The 17155-nt window shown below is 55.3% G+C and overlaps 2 protein-coding genes across 2 annotated transcripts in view; one reads left to right on the forward strand and one right to left on the reverse strand.

Annotated features, from left to right (window-relative positions):
• The window catches only part of CLIP1 (CAP-Gly domain containing linker protein 1), a 315265-nt gene that overhangs the window by 27059 nt on the left and 271051 nt on the right, over positions 1 to 17155 (reverse strand). The window lies entirely within an intron of this gene.
• On the forward strand, positions 1254 to 8350 carry PSMD9 (proteasome 26S subunit, non-ATPase 9). The gene is made up of 6 exons (XM_049767871.1): positions 1254 to 1419; positions 2805 to 2907; positions 5257 to 5471; positions 6666 to 6767; positions 7833 to 7921; positions 8157 to 8350. Exons 1-6 carry the CDS (start codon positions 1279 to 1281, stop codon positions 8182 to 8184), a joined length of 678 nt encoding a protein of 225 aa, XP_049623828.1. The 5' UTR covers positions 1254 to 1278; the 3' UTR covers positions 8185 to 8350.

Here is a 17155-nt window from a genome sequence, read left to right on the forward strand (position 1 = left end):
CTGTGTGATTAAAAAAAAAAAAAAAAAAAAAAAGCAAAGCAAAAGAAAAAAATATATTAGTTCAGAGATCGTTTATATTTAAAAAATGAAAGAGCGTCTCTCATGCCATGAATTCATAAGGAGTGGGTTCCAGCATCTCACAAAGGGTGCTTCTCTGGGTGGACTGGCCCCCTTCTCTTTGGACTCCTTTTTCTTTTTTTTTGGTTTTTGGGTCACACCCGGCAGCTCTCAGGGGTTCCTCCTGGTTCTATGCTCAGAAATCACGCTCGGGGGATCATATGGGATGCTGGGATTCGAACCACCGTCCTTCTGCATGCAAGGCAAACTAACGCCTTACCTCCATGCTATCTCTCTGGCCCTGGACTCCTTTTTCTTTTTGGCTAACCCAGCAGCGCTCAGGGGCTACTCTGACTCTGTGCTCAGAAATCACTCCTGGCAGGCAAGGGGGACCCTATGGGATGCCGAGGATCAAACCTGGTCCGTCCAGGGTCAGCAACATGCAAGGCCAAGGCCAAGGCCTGACCCCTGGTCTCCTCTGCCTGATCATTTTCCTTCACCAGTTTTAGGAAGCTTATTATTAATCAATCATCAATCACAATCAGTTATTTACTATCAATCAATAACCGTTAATTATTGATCACTATTAGCCATTAGTTATGAATCATCATCAATGAAGGATGATTAATTCCAGTGGCTTAATATAGTCAGACTAAAGCGGATTGCAGGCAGGGCCGCACTCCCAGCGCACGCGCCCTTGCGCGCCTGCGCAGCCTTAGGTATCACGTGCTCACTAGGGGCGTGTCTACATATAACCACGCCCACACAGGGATCTGGCTCCTCCCTAGTGTCCGGGTTGGGCCTAGTACCAACCACGCCCACCAATGAGCTCTCGCTCCTCCCTGGCGTCCGGGGCGGGCCTAGCTCTGACCACGCCCACCTACAAGACCTTGCCCTTTCCTGGCGTCCGGGGCGGGGCTAGTATTGACCACGCCCAGTAAACGAGATCTAGCCCCGCCCAGGCGCCCTGGGGAGCCTAGTACGACTACGCCCACAAGGAGATCTCGCTCCTCCCTGGCGTCCGGGGCGGGCCTAGCGCCGACCACGCTCAGCGACGAGTTCTCGCTTTTTTCCTAGCGTTCGGCGCACGCGCGCGGCGCGAACGCCTAGGAAATTCGGCTCCCGCGGGCACCCGTAGTTGCAGTCTCCTTTTGCGTCCGCAACCGGAAGAGTCGACCGGGTGGGCCTGGCGGCGGCGGTGACAGCAGAAGGAGGCGCGCGATGTCGGCCCCGGGCGCCGGGAGGCCGGAGGAGGACGCGCGGGGCGGACGCCCGGTGACCGCGGCCGACGTGCAGGAGCTGATCCGGCGCAAGGAGGAGCTGGAGGCGCAGATCCAGGCCAACTACGCGGTGCTGGACGGCGTGAGTCCCCGGGCCGGGGAGGGCGATGAGACTTTCCCGGCAGTGCTCGGGGACTGGGGGTGACAGGGCGTGCATCGGGGCCCCAGCACGCACTTGGGGTTCAGCATGCACCCACCGATCACGTACCCCGGCCTCGTGAGCGAGTGCCTGAGCCATGCCCGCTGCCTTCCTGGCCGCTTTGGCTTCTCCTTGTGATGGAGGGTCGCTGCCAGGTCGCTTGGGGACGGGTTTGGCTTAGGGGCCCATTGTAGGGACACCCCGAGTCGCTCTGCCAGGAAGAGGGGGGCCCCGGTGCGGGCACAGACAGCAGCTGCCAAATGCCCCTGGGTCCAGTCACTGGGGCCTTGCCCGTAGGTGGGCAGCGGACTTGGATCTGGAGCTGAGCCTCCAGTGGGTGATTTGACAGGTACTTTGGGGTTTTGGGTTTTTTTTTGGGGGGTTGATTTAATTGTTTTTTGGGGGGGTTGGGCCACACCCACCCGGTGGCGGCGCTCAGGGGTCACTCCTGGCTGGCTCTGCGCTCAGAAATTGCTCCTGGCGGGCTCGGGGGGACTGTATGGGATGCTGGGAATCGAACCAGGGTCCATCTGGGGTTAGACACTTGCAAGACAGATGCCCTACCACTCTGCTATCGCTCTGGCTCCCTTTTTTCTTTTTTCTTTTTTCTTTTTGCTTTTGGGCCACACCCTACAGCACCCCAGAGTTACTCTTGACAGTACTCAGGGGACCGTGTGGGATCCAGGATCTAACTCAGGTCAGCCACTTTCAAATCGAACACCCTACCTGCTGTACCATCCTTTTGTTTGTTTGTTTGTTTGTTTTGTTGGTTTTGGTTTTGGGGACATACCTGGTGACACTCAGGGGTGACTCCTGGTTATGTGCTCAGAAATCGCTCCTGGCTTGGGGGATCATATGAGATGCTAGGGGATCGAACCGTGGTCCGGCCTACGTCAGTCGCGTGCTAGGCAAACACCCTACCGCTGCACCACCTATCTGGCCCTCTGCTGTACTATCTTTAAAGCTCCAGGTTTCTGGTTTTGTCTTCAGAAGAGAACGGGCCATGAGCTCCAAAGATGGGGAAGGTGGGACAGAGTGATAACACAGCAGGGAGGGTCGTTGCCTTGCATGCAGCCTGATCCCTGCGCCTGCCAAGAATGATCCCTGAACTCAGAGTCAGGAGTAACCCCTGAGTTTTGCTGGGTGTTACCCAAAAATGAACAAATTAGGGAAGGAGCCATGACAGCTCTAGGACCACTCAGAGACCTCAAAGAACCTGCCCAGTCAATTCTTGTCCCTCATGATTGATTGCCTGCAGGGGGAGACCTGAGGGGTGCTTCAGGGACCGCGAGCTGGGCCATCTTCCTTACCAGCCTTTCTTTTTCCAGCAAAAGGGCGTGGGGATGACGGAGCCACTAGTGGACTGCGAGGACTATCCCCGTGCTGACGTGGACCTATACCAAGTTCGTACCGCCAGGCACAACATCGCTTGTGAGTGGCCCCGACTGTGGAGTGAGGGGGACAGACCTGCTTCCTCCACTGCTGCCCTCCAGCTCTGGTGCCAAGACCAGTGGCTGCGACATCCACCAGGGCTCTTCCTGGTTTCTTTCCTGAAGAATGTTTACTCCCTGTGGAGAGCGGATTCCCCATTAGACAGGCCAACTGCCTGCTCGGCTATCCATAGTGGGGTGTGCCTCACCGTCCCCATGCTCCACAGTGTCCCTCGTCTCCAAAGGGCTGTCAGCCCTGTATCCATAGCTCTTCTGCCAGTGAGGTCATGGTCCCAGGGCCAGGGTGCTTCCTGACAGGCCTATGTTGCCCCAAGTCATGGGTGATCAGGGACATGCATGCCCAGAAGCTTCGGTTTTCCAAAAGATTTTGTGTGTGTGTGTGTGTGTGTGTGTGTGTGTGTGTGTGTGTGAGATCAGGGACATGCATGCCCAGAAGCTTCGCTTTTCCAAAAGATTGTGTGTGTGTGTGCTGGTGTGTATGTGCGTGCGCGTTGGGGGGGGGGTTGCTTCTTATCTTGGCACTCAGGGATTACTCCTGGTGGACTCAAGTAACTTTATGGGATTGAACCCAGGTCAGCTGCCTTCAGGCAAGCACCCTCCCCACTATTTTATCGCTCTGGCCCCAGTGTGTAGTTTCTATAGGGAAGCAAATTGTTAGGTGCAGAGAAGGGAAAAGCGTGTTCAAATGGCCAACTGAGGAGACATTCTCACAGAATTTTTGTTACTACTAATTAATTAATTTATTTATTATTTAATTTTTGGTTTTGGGGTCACACCCAGCAGCGCTCAGGGGTTACTTCTGGCTCTATGCTCAGAAATCACTCCTGGCAGACTCAGGGGACCATATGGGATGCCGGGATTTGAACCACCAACCTTCTGCATGCAAGGCAAATGCTTTACCTCCATGCTATCTCTCCGGCCCCACTGCAAATTTATTTTGACTTTTGGGCCTTACCTGACCATGCTCAGGGGTTTCTGCTGATTCTGTGCCCAGGGGTTGCTCCTGCAGGAGCTCCGGGAACCATACATGAATCCAGAGTTCATACCTGAGTCTCCGGCACGTAAGGCAAGTGTACTAGTGCCTACAAGTGTGTTGTTATTGCATGTCTGCCTCTGTACTATTCCTCCAGCCCTTAGACTGGAAAAACAAAATTTTTAATTCATTTGTTTTGGGGCCACACCCTGCATTGCTCAGGCATCTGTACTTAGGGATCATTCCTGGAGGGTCTCGGTACCCTATGCGGAGCCAAGGTTCAAACCTGGCTTGGTTGTGTGCCAGGCTAGTGCTTCACCCACTGTGCTCTCTCTGGTTCAGTGATGGGGTGTGTGGCAGGGAGTTGGCTTTTGAAATATGTGATGGGCTCCTTTTATCCGGGGGCTGCTTTTTTGGATTCAGATTATATTCTAGTTATGCTGCGAGTCAGCTCCCTCGTGGTATTTTCTAGCAGCTTTCAACAGAGTTTTCCTGCCTGGTATATGTTGCTGGAAGTCTTCCTGCATTTATTTTTGGGGTGTCTGCGAGTCTCTTGGAGCCATGTCTCCACATAGACCCACTCATAAAGGTTCATGCGCCCAAATCTGGGTCTGCTCCCATGTCCTCCATGAGAGGAGAGCCTGTGTACCCCAAGTAGCCTGGGCAGTGGGGAGTTGATAGTCTAATCTGCCTCCCTAGGATCCTTGCTGCTGTTGGGTCCTGGGGTCTCACTGGGGAGAGCCATGCCCTTGGTCTAGCCCAAGTAAGCTCATTTCTTTGTTTTGTTTGGTTTTGCTTTTAGTTTGGGGGCCACACCCAGCCATACTCAGAGCTTATTCCTGACTGCACTTAGGAATTACTCCTGACAGGCTCGGTGGACCCTATGGGATGCCGGGATCAAACCTGGATCAGCCACGTGCAAGGCAAATGTCCCACCTGCTGTGCCATCGCTCCAGCCCTAGTAAGCTCTGGTCTTCCAGCAGCACAGGGACTTACTTCAAGGGTGAAACGAAGCCTCCAGAACACCAGCTATGGCCTACCCTGCTGAGATGCCACGTCTCATAGCCTGGCATTTGGGTTCAGCCCACAGATCCCCAGCCTTGGTTTGGAGGAAGTACCTCGGTGGCTTCCCATAAGCTTCTCTCTCTCATCACGGGCACCTGCTGGTATCTCAGGGCCCTGTTGCTCTCCAAGGAGCGCAGGGACAGTGCTCTGTGGGGAGGGGACCCATGCCTCCCACACCCACCCTTGGCCCTCAGCTCTAGCACGGCTGCCTCTGAGACACGGTTCTGTGGTTCCCACCACTCTGGGGTCTCGTCTGGTGCGAGCATCCGCTGATGCTGGCACCCCTTGCAGGTTTGCAAAACGACCACCAGGCGGTGATGAAGCAGGTGGAGGAGGCTTTGCATCAGCTGCACGCCCGGGACAAGGAGAAGCAGGCGCGGGACCAGGCTGAAGCCCGGCAGGAGGCCCAGGAGGCCTTGAGCTCATCCCAGAGCCCCAGAGACTGGCCCCCGAGGGCCTTCGCCAGAGTGGGCGCCATCAGCGTGGGCTCTCCCGCCAGCAACGCTGTAAGCCCACTCTGGTCCTCAGAATCTCTCGCTCATAGTCCTAGTGGCCTTGCATCCCAATAGGCATTGTCTTAAGGTGCCTGCTCCTGGGAGTGTGGGTGGGAGAGGCGTCCAGAAGGACACCGTGGTTTCGGTGGGCACTGAGGAAGGGACATGGCAGACCTGGCAGACCTTGCCCAGGATCCCTGATTGTGTCACTCTCGCTGGTTTGAAGTCTTCCTAAGCCTGGCTCAGGCCCAGACCCACTGGCAATATTTAAGGAACCTGCAGGACCCTTCACAGCCCTGCTCTCTGGCACCCCAGCTCCACATTCCTGCCACGGTGGCTGCCGTGGTCAGCACAGCCCTTTTTTTTTTAAGTGTTTGGGTCACACCCACCAGCACTTGGGTTACACCTGGCTCTGCGCTCAGAAATAAGCCTGGCAGGCTCAGAGGACCATATGGGATGCCAGGATTGGAACCACCGTTGGTCTTGGGTTGGCTGCTTACAAAGCAAACACCCTACCACTGTGCTATCTTTCAGGCCCCTGGCACAGCCATTTTATGAGATGCCTGGAACCCAGCCAGTGGTGGTTGTGGGGTGCATGAAGGTCCTCATTCCCCAGAATCCAGCCTCCTGATCTCACCTATAGGCAACCATGGCCACTGTTTCTTCAGTTGCCATAGGGGGATGTACCTTTTTATCCTCCTTCCTATCAGCCAGACCTGCCCCCCACTGTCTGCCCTCAGAAGTCATCAGCTCCTGGGCCTGGAGAGATAGCACAGTGGTGTTTGCCTTGCAAGCGGCCAATCCAGGACCAAAGGTGGTTGGTTCGAATCCCAGTGTCCCATAGGGTCCCCCGTGCCTGCCAGGAGCTATTTCTGAGCAGACAGCCAGGAGTAACCCCTGAGCAGCGCCGGGTGTGGCCCAAAAACCAAAAAAAAAAAAAAAAAAAAAAAAAAAAGAAGTCATCAGCTCCTACATAGAAGGCAGGGTCCTCCCTAGCATTGTGCCAGGGCCTAGCTGTCCTTTGGGGGTGCATTGATGTTTGGGGCTCCCAGGAGTGCTGGTGGACATGGAGCTCCGCACAGTCCTCCCACCTCCCCGCATCTGAACCACCACCTGGCCCAGAAAGCAGCTCTGGCCAGATGTGGAGAGGGATGGAACGGAGTGGACCTGAGTTTCAGCTGGGTTTGCTCATCTCTGCCCCTGCAGGGCCTGCAGGTGGGGGACGAGATCGTGGAGTTTGGCTCTGTCAACGCGCACAACTTCCAGTCGCTGCAAAACATCGGGACTGTTGTGCAGCACAGTGAAGGGGTGAGTGGGGCGGCCTCAGTGGGAGTGCCTCGCCCTGTCTCAGACCCTATGGAACCTCCTCTGCCTCCCCTGCCTCCCTCAGTCTGGGCAGGTGCAGTGCCCCGGGAGGCGTCTCAGCCTGGATCTGTTCTTGCAGCTTGAGTTCCTGTGCTCCTCGGAGGCCCTGTCCACGGCCGTCGGGTTCTTTGCCCAGTGGACGGGCTGTGCTGTATCCACCAGGGACACTTCCATTGTTTCCAGTTTGGGGGCCACACCCAAACTTAGAGATTGCTCCTGGCTGGCTGAGGGAACCTTACGTAAGGGGTGCCAAGGTTGAACCCCAGCCAAGGCCAGTGCCTTCCCCGCTGTACTGTCTCCAGCGCCTTCACCATCAGCTGTTTGAGTCACAGCTTCTGTTTTACCCCCACGGAATCATATGGGGAATTCCAGGGACCCCAGAATAAAGCAGATCCCAAGATGAGCTGCTTGTTTGGTCCGGGGCCTCACCTCAGACCTGGGGTCTCCCGAAACCTGAACCCACCCGAACCCAGCTTGAGAGCAAAGCTCCACAGGGGTCCGGCCTTTTCAGGTACTGGATTTAAGTGGGCTTGTAGTCTTCTGGTTTTGATCATTTTTACTGGAACAACTTCATATGCCGAAGTGTCCCTGCTGGAGGGATATTTGGGGTATTTTCAGCCTTGAACCATGTAAGAGTCCAAGGGTGAAGATTTCCGTCCTAGAGCTCCACTGGACACCTCAAGGCTGACTGCCCCCCTCCCAGACTTTAGTATTGTCCTTAAAATAAGCATTGTTGGGGGCCAGAGAGATAGTACAGCAGATGTGGTGCTTGCCTTGCACATAGTCGACGTGGCTTCCGTCTCCAGCATCCTGTTGGGGTCCCTGAGCCCATCTGAAGTGGTGCCTGAGTGCAGAGCCAGGAATTAGCCCTGAGCACCACCGGGTGTGGTCCCAACCAAAAGTAACTAAAGGATACTGCCCTAGCAGCCCAACAGATCTGGATTTGAACAAGCACCAGTGTCTGAGCGGGGCGGGGGGCAGCTGACCTGAATGACCTGGTTCTTGCAGAGGCCCTTGAATGTGACGGTGGTTCGCGGCGGCCAACAGCACCAGCTGAGACTCATCCCCGAGCGCTGGGCAGGACGGGGGCTGCTGGGGTAAGGTGCCTTTACCCGGTTTCCCTGCTACAGCTAGGGATTGGGAGCCCCCACCCCACCCCCGGGAAGCAACAGGGTGCCCCAGAATTGAATGCCTGTATGTAGAAACTCATGTTTGGGTAGGGTGGAGGGATCATGGAGCTGCTGAGTGTCTCTTGGGGAGGGAAGCAGCGCCCTATTCTGGTCGTCAATGGGGTCTCCTCTTACACCCTCTTTTTCTCTTTTTTTCTTCCAGCTTCAACATTATCCCTCTGCAAAGATGAGTGTCCCCGAGTGTTGGTTTACTGGTCCTACCCTCGTCAGTTTTATACTGGACCCTAGTGTGTGATCTGGTGATGGAATTACCGGATTCCTGCCTACTTGGAATTTCTTTTCCACCCTAGGGGTGGCCTGGTTCTTGCTAATAAAGCTTGGGTTTCAGGAAATAAAGCGCTCGTTCTTCGGTCTTCCTCCACTAAGCAGCTTTCCTTCTCAGGAGCAGAAGGCTTGTGTGGTGGATTCCTGGCTTGAGTGCTGGAATTCCTGAACCCGTTCTTGCACCCTTTCCCCGTGTGGATTATTTTCTGCATCAACATTTGCACCCAGACCCAAGACTCTCTCCAGGTCCTAGTTTGGGAGCCTGGGGCTTCGCTTATAGATGACTCCTGAACAGGGACCTGAAACAGGGACTTTGCCGAAGATTATGGTGACTTTAATTTTTTTTTTGTTTGTTTGTTTTTGGGTCACACTGGCAGCGCTCAGGGGTTACTCCTGGCTCCACACTCAGAAATCGCTCCTGGCAGGCTCAGGGGACTGTATGGGAGGATGCTGGGATTCGAAATTAGAATGAAAGGCAAATGCCTTACCTCCATGCTATCTCTCCGGCCCAACTTTAATTTTCTTGATTCTTTTTTTTTTTTTTTTTTTTTTTTTTGGTTTTTGGGCCACACCCGTTTGACGCTCAGGGGTTACTCCTGGCTATGTGCTCAGAAATCGCCCCTAGCTTGGGGGGACCATATGGGACGCCGGGGGATCGAACCGCGGTCCTTCCTTGGCTAGCGCTTGCAAGGCAGACACCTTACCTCCAGCGCCACCTACCCGGCCCAATTTTCTTGATTCTTAACTGGATTTCACCATTCGGGTTTGTTTTTTTTTTTTTTGTAAAGCTTATGACTATTTGGCTTAAAGTGTTATCATTGGCTTGGGCTTTGGTTGGACCTGAGGTTCTCCTCATGCAACTTGCATTAGTGGTGGCTTCCTTATTTTTTCATATTGTATATATTGTGAGAATCAAAAGATACGGGCTGAATTTTCTTTTCTTTTTTTTGGGTCACACCCGGCAGTGCTCAGGAGTTACTCCTGGCTCTACACTCAGAAATTGCTCCTGGCAGGCTCAGAGGACCATATGGGAGGATGCTGGGATTCGAACCACCATCCTTCCCTATGCAGGGCAAACGCCTTACCTCCATGCTATCTCTCCGGCCCCATGGGCTGAATTTTGTAAACTTGCACTGAAAGTTTCTGAAGCGCTTGCTAATGTTTCTGAAAGGCCTAAAAGCCAAAAATTTGAAAGGCATTTCCAGGATCACATGTGGTCCAGCCCAAGCTCTGAGGCTGGTGTTCTGCCACCCCTACTGGCTCTAGGCCAGGAGAGCCTCTAGTTGTTTCCCTCGATATTGGCCAATCACATGGCATTGAAATGGCCCAAACAGAAGGCAGATCTGTAAGATTCTCACCCACCCACCCTCCACCTCAGAGTTGCAGAGAGTGTGGAACGAACCCACATTGTCCACCAGGGCTGGTTCTTAGGGAAATTTGTACTAACAGATTCAGAAACAAACTCTCCCCTTCAGGAAAGCAGTCAGACTTCCACCTAAGAAGGTTTCAATATGGCATACCGCTGAATATTTAAGAAAGTGTGCTCAGAGTAGGGTCCTCATTCTCCATTTTGTGTTGAATTCCTTGGATTCTGGTGTGGGACAGGGCGTTGGATGCACCAGGACTTCAACGTTGTAACGAAGACCTGTTTGCTACAGTGGAAGATGTGGATTTCTAAAAACTCTTAAGACTAAAATGAATAGCCTGGATCACTCTGGAAGAAAGTTGCAGGAGTCTCAGGAGAAGGGGAGTAACAGAAGTAAAGAAGCAGGCAAGATTGCCCCATGCTGCTTTGAGACTTCTCAGGGAACTTGCTTTGAGGGCTTGGGAAAAATCGACTAAGATACTGAGTACAAGGGTAGGTATACAAAGATTTTTCCGGGAACTACGGAGCCACGTGCAGAATTTGTGGGGAAATGGACAGAGGCGATTGATTAAAAGGCAGGTTAGAGATACGGAAATTCAAAAGCTCCTGATGAAGGCCTTTGATCATGCCAATGAATATTATCAGCCGACCACGTAGGGGAAATAATAATTCTTGTCTCATAGTATGGAATTTTAAGAAAGGTGAAAATATAGCCCACATTTTTTTGCTTCCTAAGTTAATGTCTGGAAAATCAGAATGCATCATGGAAGGAAGTACTTTGGAAGAACTAACCCTGAGGTTTCTGCTTAATGCAATTATAGCTTTTTTTTTTTCTGGCCACACCCTTTTGATGCTCATGGGTTACTCCTGGCTAAGTCCTCAGAAATTGCCCATGGCTTGGGGGGACCATATGGGACGCCAGGGGATGAAACTGCAGTCCTTGTTTTGATAGTGCTTGCAAGGCAGACACATTACCTCTAGCACCACCTCGCAGACCCCGCTTAGCTTTTACTGCTAAGCTTAAAGAGGAGAATCCAATATTAACTCTTGAAAATCAGGGCAGGAAGCTTGAAGGAATGTTTGACTCTGGTGCATAAGCATCTTTAATTTCTTTAAGAGATTGGCCCCTAAAATGGACCCCACAAGAAATCAGAACAGTTTAGAAGAGATAGAAGGGATCTTGCACCGGTCTGAGGTCCCACAGCTAATCAATTGCAGTGGTGAGAACTGAATGCACCTTCCTCGTCCAAGAGCTCAGTGGTAACTACTGGGCCCTTCTGCCTCAGAAGAGGGGTGGGGTCTCCCTGCCACACTGACCTGCACCCACATTGCAGCCCCTCCTTCCCTCTTAGTCCACTCTCCCTGGTACTGTCAGAAATGGCTCAAGAAATCATGAGACTGTCATGCTTGGGCAGCACATGAGGGGACGCCCATGAGAGCGGGGCAAGCACATGTCTGTCACCAGTTCTAAGGGTGAAGCAGCCCAAGGACAGTTTCCCAGCAGAGCCCCAGATCCCATAGGATTCAGATGCTCCCCACACCTTGCAAAATAAGGTGGCAGGGAAGGGTGTTGAAGGGTCTTGGAAGGGGCTGTCCCTGTGGGGATGGACCTGCTGAGGGTCTGGGTTCAGCAGCTACACACAGGAGTGCTGAGGGCAAAGGGTTGACCACAGCTATAGCCACCAGGAAGACCCTATAGCCACTTCTGGAAAGGCCTGCGTGCATGGGGAGACCAAACAGGGAAGGTCAGTCCAGAGGGCAGGGTTTGTGGGCAGGCACATGGTAGGGGTGTGGAGGGCAGCAGACCAGTGGGAGCAGTGAGGGATGCAGCTAGTTCGCTAGGGACTGGAGAGGTGCTCTGGGAGGGGAGGACACTCGGGGTTACAGATGCCGGTGCTCGGGGGCTTCAGGTTTGAGAGTCAAGGCTGGGGTCTCAGGACGAGAACTCTTGGAACAGGAAAGTCGTGACCCATCTAGGCACAAGCCAGAAAGATTCCGTGCATGGAAGAATGCACTTGTTTCTGACCCCATCCTGGGGGGTTGGGGTGCAGGAGGGTCCAAGGTGGGGCTGGGGGAGTCCCTCAGGGCACCCTGGGCACTGTGACTCAAGGCCACCTACGGCACAGCCTTCATTGTGCTGTCAAGTCTCTGGGGTTCTGGATTTCTCTCTGGCCAATGGGCTTGCAGACACTGGGCCACGCCCACGAGCCCCCCTATAAAGGCCGTGGCCCCGCCTCAACGGCACCCTCTCGCAGCGACCCAGTTATTTACTTCTGGAAAGAGCGAGATGTGGCCCCAACTCCCTTTCCCCATTTTACCCTTCGAGGGCTATGGATCTCGGAAACCCCGAAGAAACAAAGTCACCCTTCGAAGGCGCTCTGACGGCTTACCAGCCCGGCCTGGCCATGCTCGGCCAGTGGCCAGTGTGCCAGGCCCTGAGGTCAGTGGATGAGCCCCCCAGCCCACAGCCTGCCCCTGCCTGAGTCGTCAGGCATTTTCAGCCCTCTCCAGGGGCTTCTGGGACTCTGTGCTGGTGACCCCCCAGGTCGCCTCCTGGCCCATGGAAGTGGACCTTCAGGTCTCAGGGTCCCAAGACCGAAGGGTTGGCCCTCGTGTCCCCTCCCCAGCTGTGGGGCAGCCACTTTGGCCTCGGGAGTGCGAGGACTGAGGACTCTCCCCTGCGTCGGTCCTGGTTGCCCAGAGCCTAGAGCCTTGAGCTGGTCCTTCCACCCAAGGTCGAAACCCGCAATCTCCTAGAGTCTCAGCCCCTTTTCTGTTTCCCTTGGTGGCACCGTGTCCAGTTTGAAGGTGACTAGGGACTGGGGTCCCACCTATTCTGGGGTTCAGGCCATTCTTGGACTTGGTACTGCCCCATCTTTAACTCCATCCCTGGGTAAATGTTTTCCTTTGAGGGGGGCACTTCTTTGGGGGCTCCAGGAACCTTATGCTGTGCTCAGGATCAAAGCGGGATCAGCCCAGACTTCTAGTCCAAACGACCCTCTTTGACCCCCAGAGGACAATTTTGTCGCGTTCATACCCAGCTTGGTCTCTAGAGCCTTTGCAGTTTTGCCTGGTTTCTCATCTCTCTCACATTTCATGGCCTCAGACAGGGCCCTCTGAGTCGTGTGTGGCTCAGATCCCTGGCCAGTGGACTCTACAGAGGTGCTAAGTCTAGAGCTTGTGCGTAGGTCTACCAGGGAAGGCACTTGCCTTGCCTGGGGGTGACTGGGATTCAATCCCAGGCACTGCTCTGTTCCCCGGCACCTCCAGGAGAGATCCTGTGTGCAGAGTCAAGAGTAAGCCCTGGGCATCGCTGGGTGTGGCACCCGGAACAAAGTACCAAATGAATAAAACCATACTGCTCCGTTTCTTCGAGTTAAGAAGAGAATTTGCGTTGGGAAGGGTTTGGAAGTCTGAAGGAGACAGTCTGGAGGAGTGTTTCAGAGCAAATGGGACAGGATGGAGGGTCATGAGGCATAGAGGACTGACCGGGACACTCTCTGCTCTCATTTCACAAGCCAGTCGGACACTCAGACCTCCATAGTTGTGTCCATAGTCAGGGCCTGAGATAAGGCCAGAGACCCTTGGGGGGATGGGCTGCCTTGAAGCATCCCAGATTCTCAGCAGGCATTGTAGCTGGGCTGTCCCAGGGTGGGGAGATGCCTGGGGCTGTGAATTCCCACTTTTGTTGGGCTTTTTTTGGGAAAGGAGGCCGGGACAAGGGAGGACAGCTGGGGTGGGGAGACCAAGACCAGAAATGTTCCTTGAAATTTAGGGACCTGGGAGGCGTTGGGAACAACCTGCCAACCTGCTGGCCTCCTGGAACTTGACTAACCTTTGCACATCTCTATTTAGACGCTTGGCGCCCCAACCATGCCTGCAATGACACCCCAGAGAGAACACCTTGCTGGGGAAAGAGCCTCCATGGTGAATATTTGTAAAATGACGCCCAAAGTGAATGGGCTCAAGTCTATGGGACCAAAGACACTGGGCCTCTGTGGAAGGGTGGGGAGAGAGGGCTGCAGAGAGGCTAAGGCAGAATCCCACGGGGGCAGGGCAGAGGCCGATTTCAGAGACAGGTGTGTTTAGTGAGCCATTCCCTCTCTCTGGGTGCAATGGAAAATGGAACACTTGTGAAAAGTTCTTAAGCCTAGACCCTAGTTTCCTGACCCAAGGAGACAAACGTGAGAGGGAGACCAGGGAGGAGGGAGGAGAAGCCCAAGGAGTTGACCAGAAGTGTTTTGCAGTGGGAGTGACCAAGCGAGGGAGCCCAGGCCAATGGGCCAATGGGGTCAGCACGCGGGGCCAACTCTGCCCCCTTTCATTCCAGCCCAGCCCAGATCTTCCGGCGCCTCTGCCACATGTGGCTGTAAGTGCTCCTGACAAGCGCTCCCGATTACTACACACGACCCACGGACCTGCAGAACCCCATCTCCAACCCCTCCACAGCAAAGGCTGGGGCCCCACTTGGGAAAGCACTTTTAAGGGAACCCGGATCCCTGGTGGAGGTGGAGGCCAAACCTCTCAACACAGAGATAGCGCAGACACCCCTGAACCTTCCCTCCCTCCTCTTGATGGGTTCCTGGCCCAGGCTGATCGCACCCAGGGCTTACAGCCAGTATCGAGCCATCCCTTTGGCAGGAACTGGCATGCTGGTATGGCAGGGAAGGGGCTGGCTTGCAATGGACTGACCTGGCTTTCAGCCTGGGCATCCCACTGGTCCTCAGGCCGAAATGGAGCGGTCCCTGCCCAGGCTCCCTATCACAACGCGCCCTGACCTGATTGGGGTACTTCCTAGGAATCCCCCTGGGCTTGTGCGTGTCTCAGCTCTTCTCCTGCCCTCCAGGTCCCTGTCACCACGGACAGCACTTCCAGAGGCACGCAGACGATCGAGGTGGTGAGTGAGGACCAGCAAGTTGAACATGTGAGACGTGGGAGATGTGTTGAGGGGTGGTGACTGAAGGCCCCCCCGCCCCGGAGGTCCAGAATGGGAGGGCTGAGGTGAGACCATTCTTGCAGCTCAAAAGGCAGCTGGCCCTGGCGCAACTCGAAAGAGACAGCTGGAAACGGCAGGCCCAGGGACGAGAGATCTCAGAACAACAACTCAGCCAGGCCGTCCAGGAGGTAGGTTGTGAGCTCTTGTCAATGGACCCCGCTCTACCAACATACCGTGCCATGCCATGCCATGCCCGAGCAAACTTGGGGTGCGAAGAGAGAGCCCCCGGCCATGCCTTCCACATGTGCCCCTTCCCTGGCTCATGGTTTCAGTTGTGCCACAGCCAAGAGTGCTCAGGATGGACACCAGAGGTGCTCTTTAGATCCTAGTGTGATGCTGGGGATTGAAGCCAGGGCTGTGCTCGGATCCCTTCCCTCTTCCCTGTGCTATCATTCTGCCACCCAATCCCACCACCCTGCCCTGTTTTTGGCAGTGCGCCAGGTTAACACGAGAGCGTGAGGAAGCCATGAAGACCATCCAGGCATGGCAGGCAGCACATGCTCGGTTCTCGAGTGAGTTTCGGGGCTGGCACCATGTGGGCTCAGGGCTTTCAACCTGTGGCAAGGGAAGGGCCAGGCACGGGGCCTGTCGAATGCCATGGGAGGGGCACGGGGATGGGGCCTTGCGACCCAGGGAGAAAGGTTGGAGCAGCAGACGGGCGAGTCTTGCCTTCTCTCTGCACCTCAGTGTCATCCTCTGCCGGGTTGCAGGTGGGGCTTGGGGGCCAATGTCCAGTCCCCAGATTTTCGCAGCATAACAATGCAGAGAACTGAGCCCTGGGAGAGGAAAACCTGCGTTGTTGGGTTTTCTTCCCTGTCTCGGGGTCCCCTCCCAGCACTGTCACGAGGGCCTGGGATTAACCCACCCCAAGTAAGCAGCAGCTTGGTATGAGGCCTAGACAGGGGGTGTGAGAAGTCATGGCTTCCCCAAGAGAGGTGGGCTGGAATCAGAGTTGGGACTCCAGACGGAGTATGGGTGTGTGGGAGACTCCCGGGGCCTCGACTGTCTGCTCCCTCTCTCAGTAACACCACCTTGGTTGCTGGCTCTGGAACAAAATCTGCAGGCAGAGGCTGAGACCTTCCTGCAGGCACCGGTGAGTCTTGCCCCAGCCCCGTTCAGGTCCCGAGGAAGGGAACTTGAGCCACTTCAACCTGGAGTGGAGCAGTGCCTCTGAGGCTGAGATGCTGCCTCGCCAGCATGCCTAGGCGCAAGCTGCCCTGTGGACACCATGCCACTGGTTTTGTCCCCGTGCTCTGTGCCCGGACCGCACAGTAGGAGTCCCAGGAACAAACAGCTCCAGGACAGAACTGTGCAACCAGTCGATGGTCCTCCTGGCTATCGATGCCAAGGCTCCCTGGACCTAGCTTGGGGTCAGAGTCTTTGCTCCTCTAGCCTGGTCTTCCTGTTTGTCAAGGGGGCTCAGAGGCTCAAGGAAGGCCCCTGGGGCAGGCCAAAGCCACCCTTGGCTAGGCAGCACAGACTCGGCCACTCTCTGCAGAGCCTAGCGAGGTTCCTGGGAAGTTGGAGGCTGCCAGGAAAGAGTCAGGAAAGAGGAGGGACGGGCACTTTATTTTTGGTCACACCCGGCAGCTCTCAGGGGTCCCTCCTGGCTCTAGGCTCAGAAATTGCTCCTGGCAGGCTCAGGTGACCCTATGAGATGCCGGGATTCGAACCACCGACCTTCTGCGTGCAAGGCAAACGCCTTACTGCCACGCTATCTCTCCGGCCCCAGGGGGAGGGCACTCTTACACTCTCCCTACTTGCTCCTACTTTGTGCCCCTCATCTCTCGACTGGTCTGGCCTCTCCTGCTACCTGGCCTCACCCCCAGCATCATTCCCACAGGCCCATGATGCATCCCTGCGTCAGCAGTGGCAACACTGCTGTGGCCTTATTCTGAAGTATGTGGAGGCCTTCAGGCAACACCGGGCGGCCTACCAGCACTGGGCTGGAGAGGAAAAAGAACTGGAAAATAGAGTCCATGCGCTGGCCGTGGAGGAGGAGGCGCTGCGGGCCCAGCTGGCCAAGGTGCCGCCGACCTCAGAGGAGTGTGAGTGGAGGGGCCCAGGGGTGAGCAGCCGCCTTGGAGAGTCAGGAGACGGGACTCCCCAGAGAGGCGGTGCCTAAGCCCCTGCCCCAGGCCCCGCCACTTCCATGGGTGTCTGAGACCCTGGTGCTCTCCACAGCGAGAGAAGTGGCAGGCGTGGAGGAGGAGGAGGAGGAGGAGGAAGAGGAGAGGAAGACAGAGGTGGCAGCACAGACAGTGCGCCTGCAGGAGAAACAGCCCTCCTGGACTCTGCCCGTCCGACTAGTGCGTGAGGAGGCCTCGGTAAGCCTGGCACCCTGGAGGGACCAGGAGGGGAGGGATGGCTTCCCTGAGGGCACCCCACAAGCACACCACACCCTACCTCTTGCACACAGATGCCAACAACACCTGGTGTCAAGGCAGAGCCAGAGGGAGAACCCTGCACCTACCACCCAGCCTCCGAGTTCGGCATGCCTCTGGGAGCCACCCAC

The sequence above is a fragment of the Suncus etruscus genome, chromosome 2 (genome assembly GCF_024139225.1).
Source record: "Suncus etruscus isolate mSunEtr1 chromosome 2, mSunEtr1.pri.cur, whole genome shotgun sequence".
NCBI lineage: Eukaryota > Metazoa > Chordata > Mammalia > Eulipotyphla > Soricidae > Suncus > Suncus etruscus.

What these genes read in the sequence shown, in the direction of transcription:
- PSMD9 (XM_049767871.1), top strand. Translation starts at nt 1,279, where the DNA reads ATGTCGGCCCCGGGCGCCGGGAGGCCGGAGGAGGACGCGCGGGGCGGA. An exon ending in ACTACGCGGTGCTGGACGGC is followed by an intron (nt 1,420 to 2,804) that starts GTGAGTCCCCGG and finishes TTCTTTTTCCAG; the next exon opens with CAAAAGGGCGTGGGGATGAC. An exon ending in GCTCTCCCGCCAGCAACGCT is followed by an intron (nt 5,472 to 6,665) that starts GTAAGCCCACTC and finishes CTGCCCCTGCAG; the next exon opens with GGCCTGCAGGTGGGGGACGA.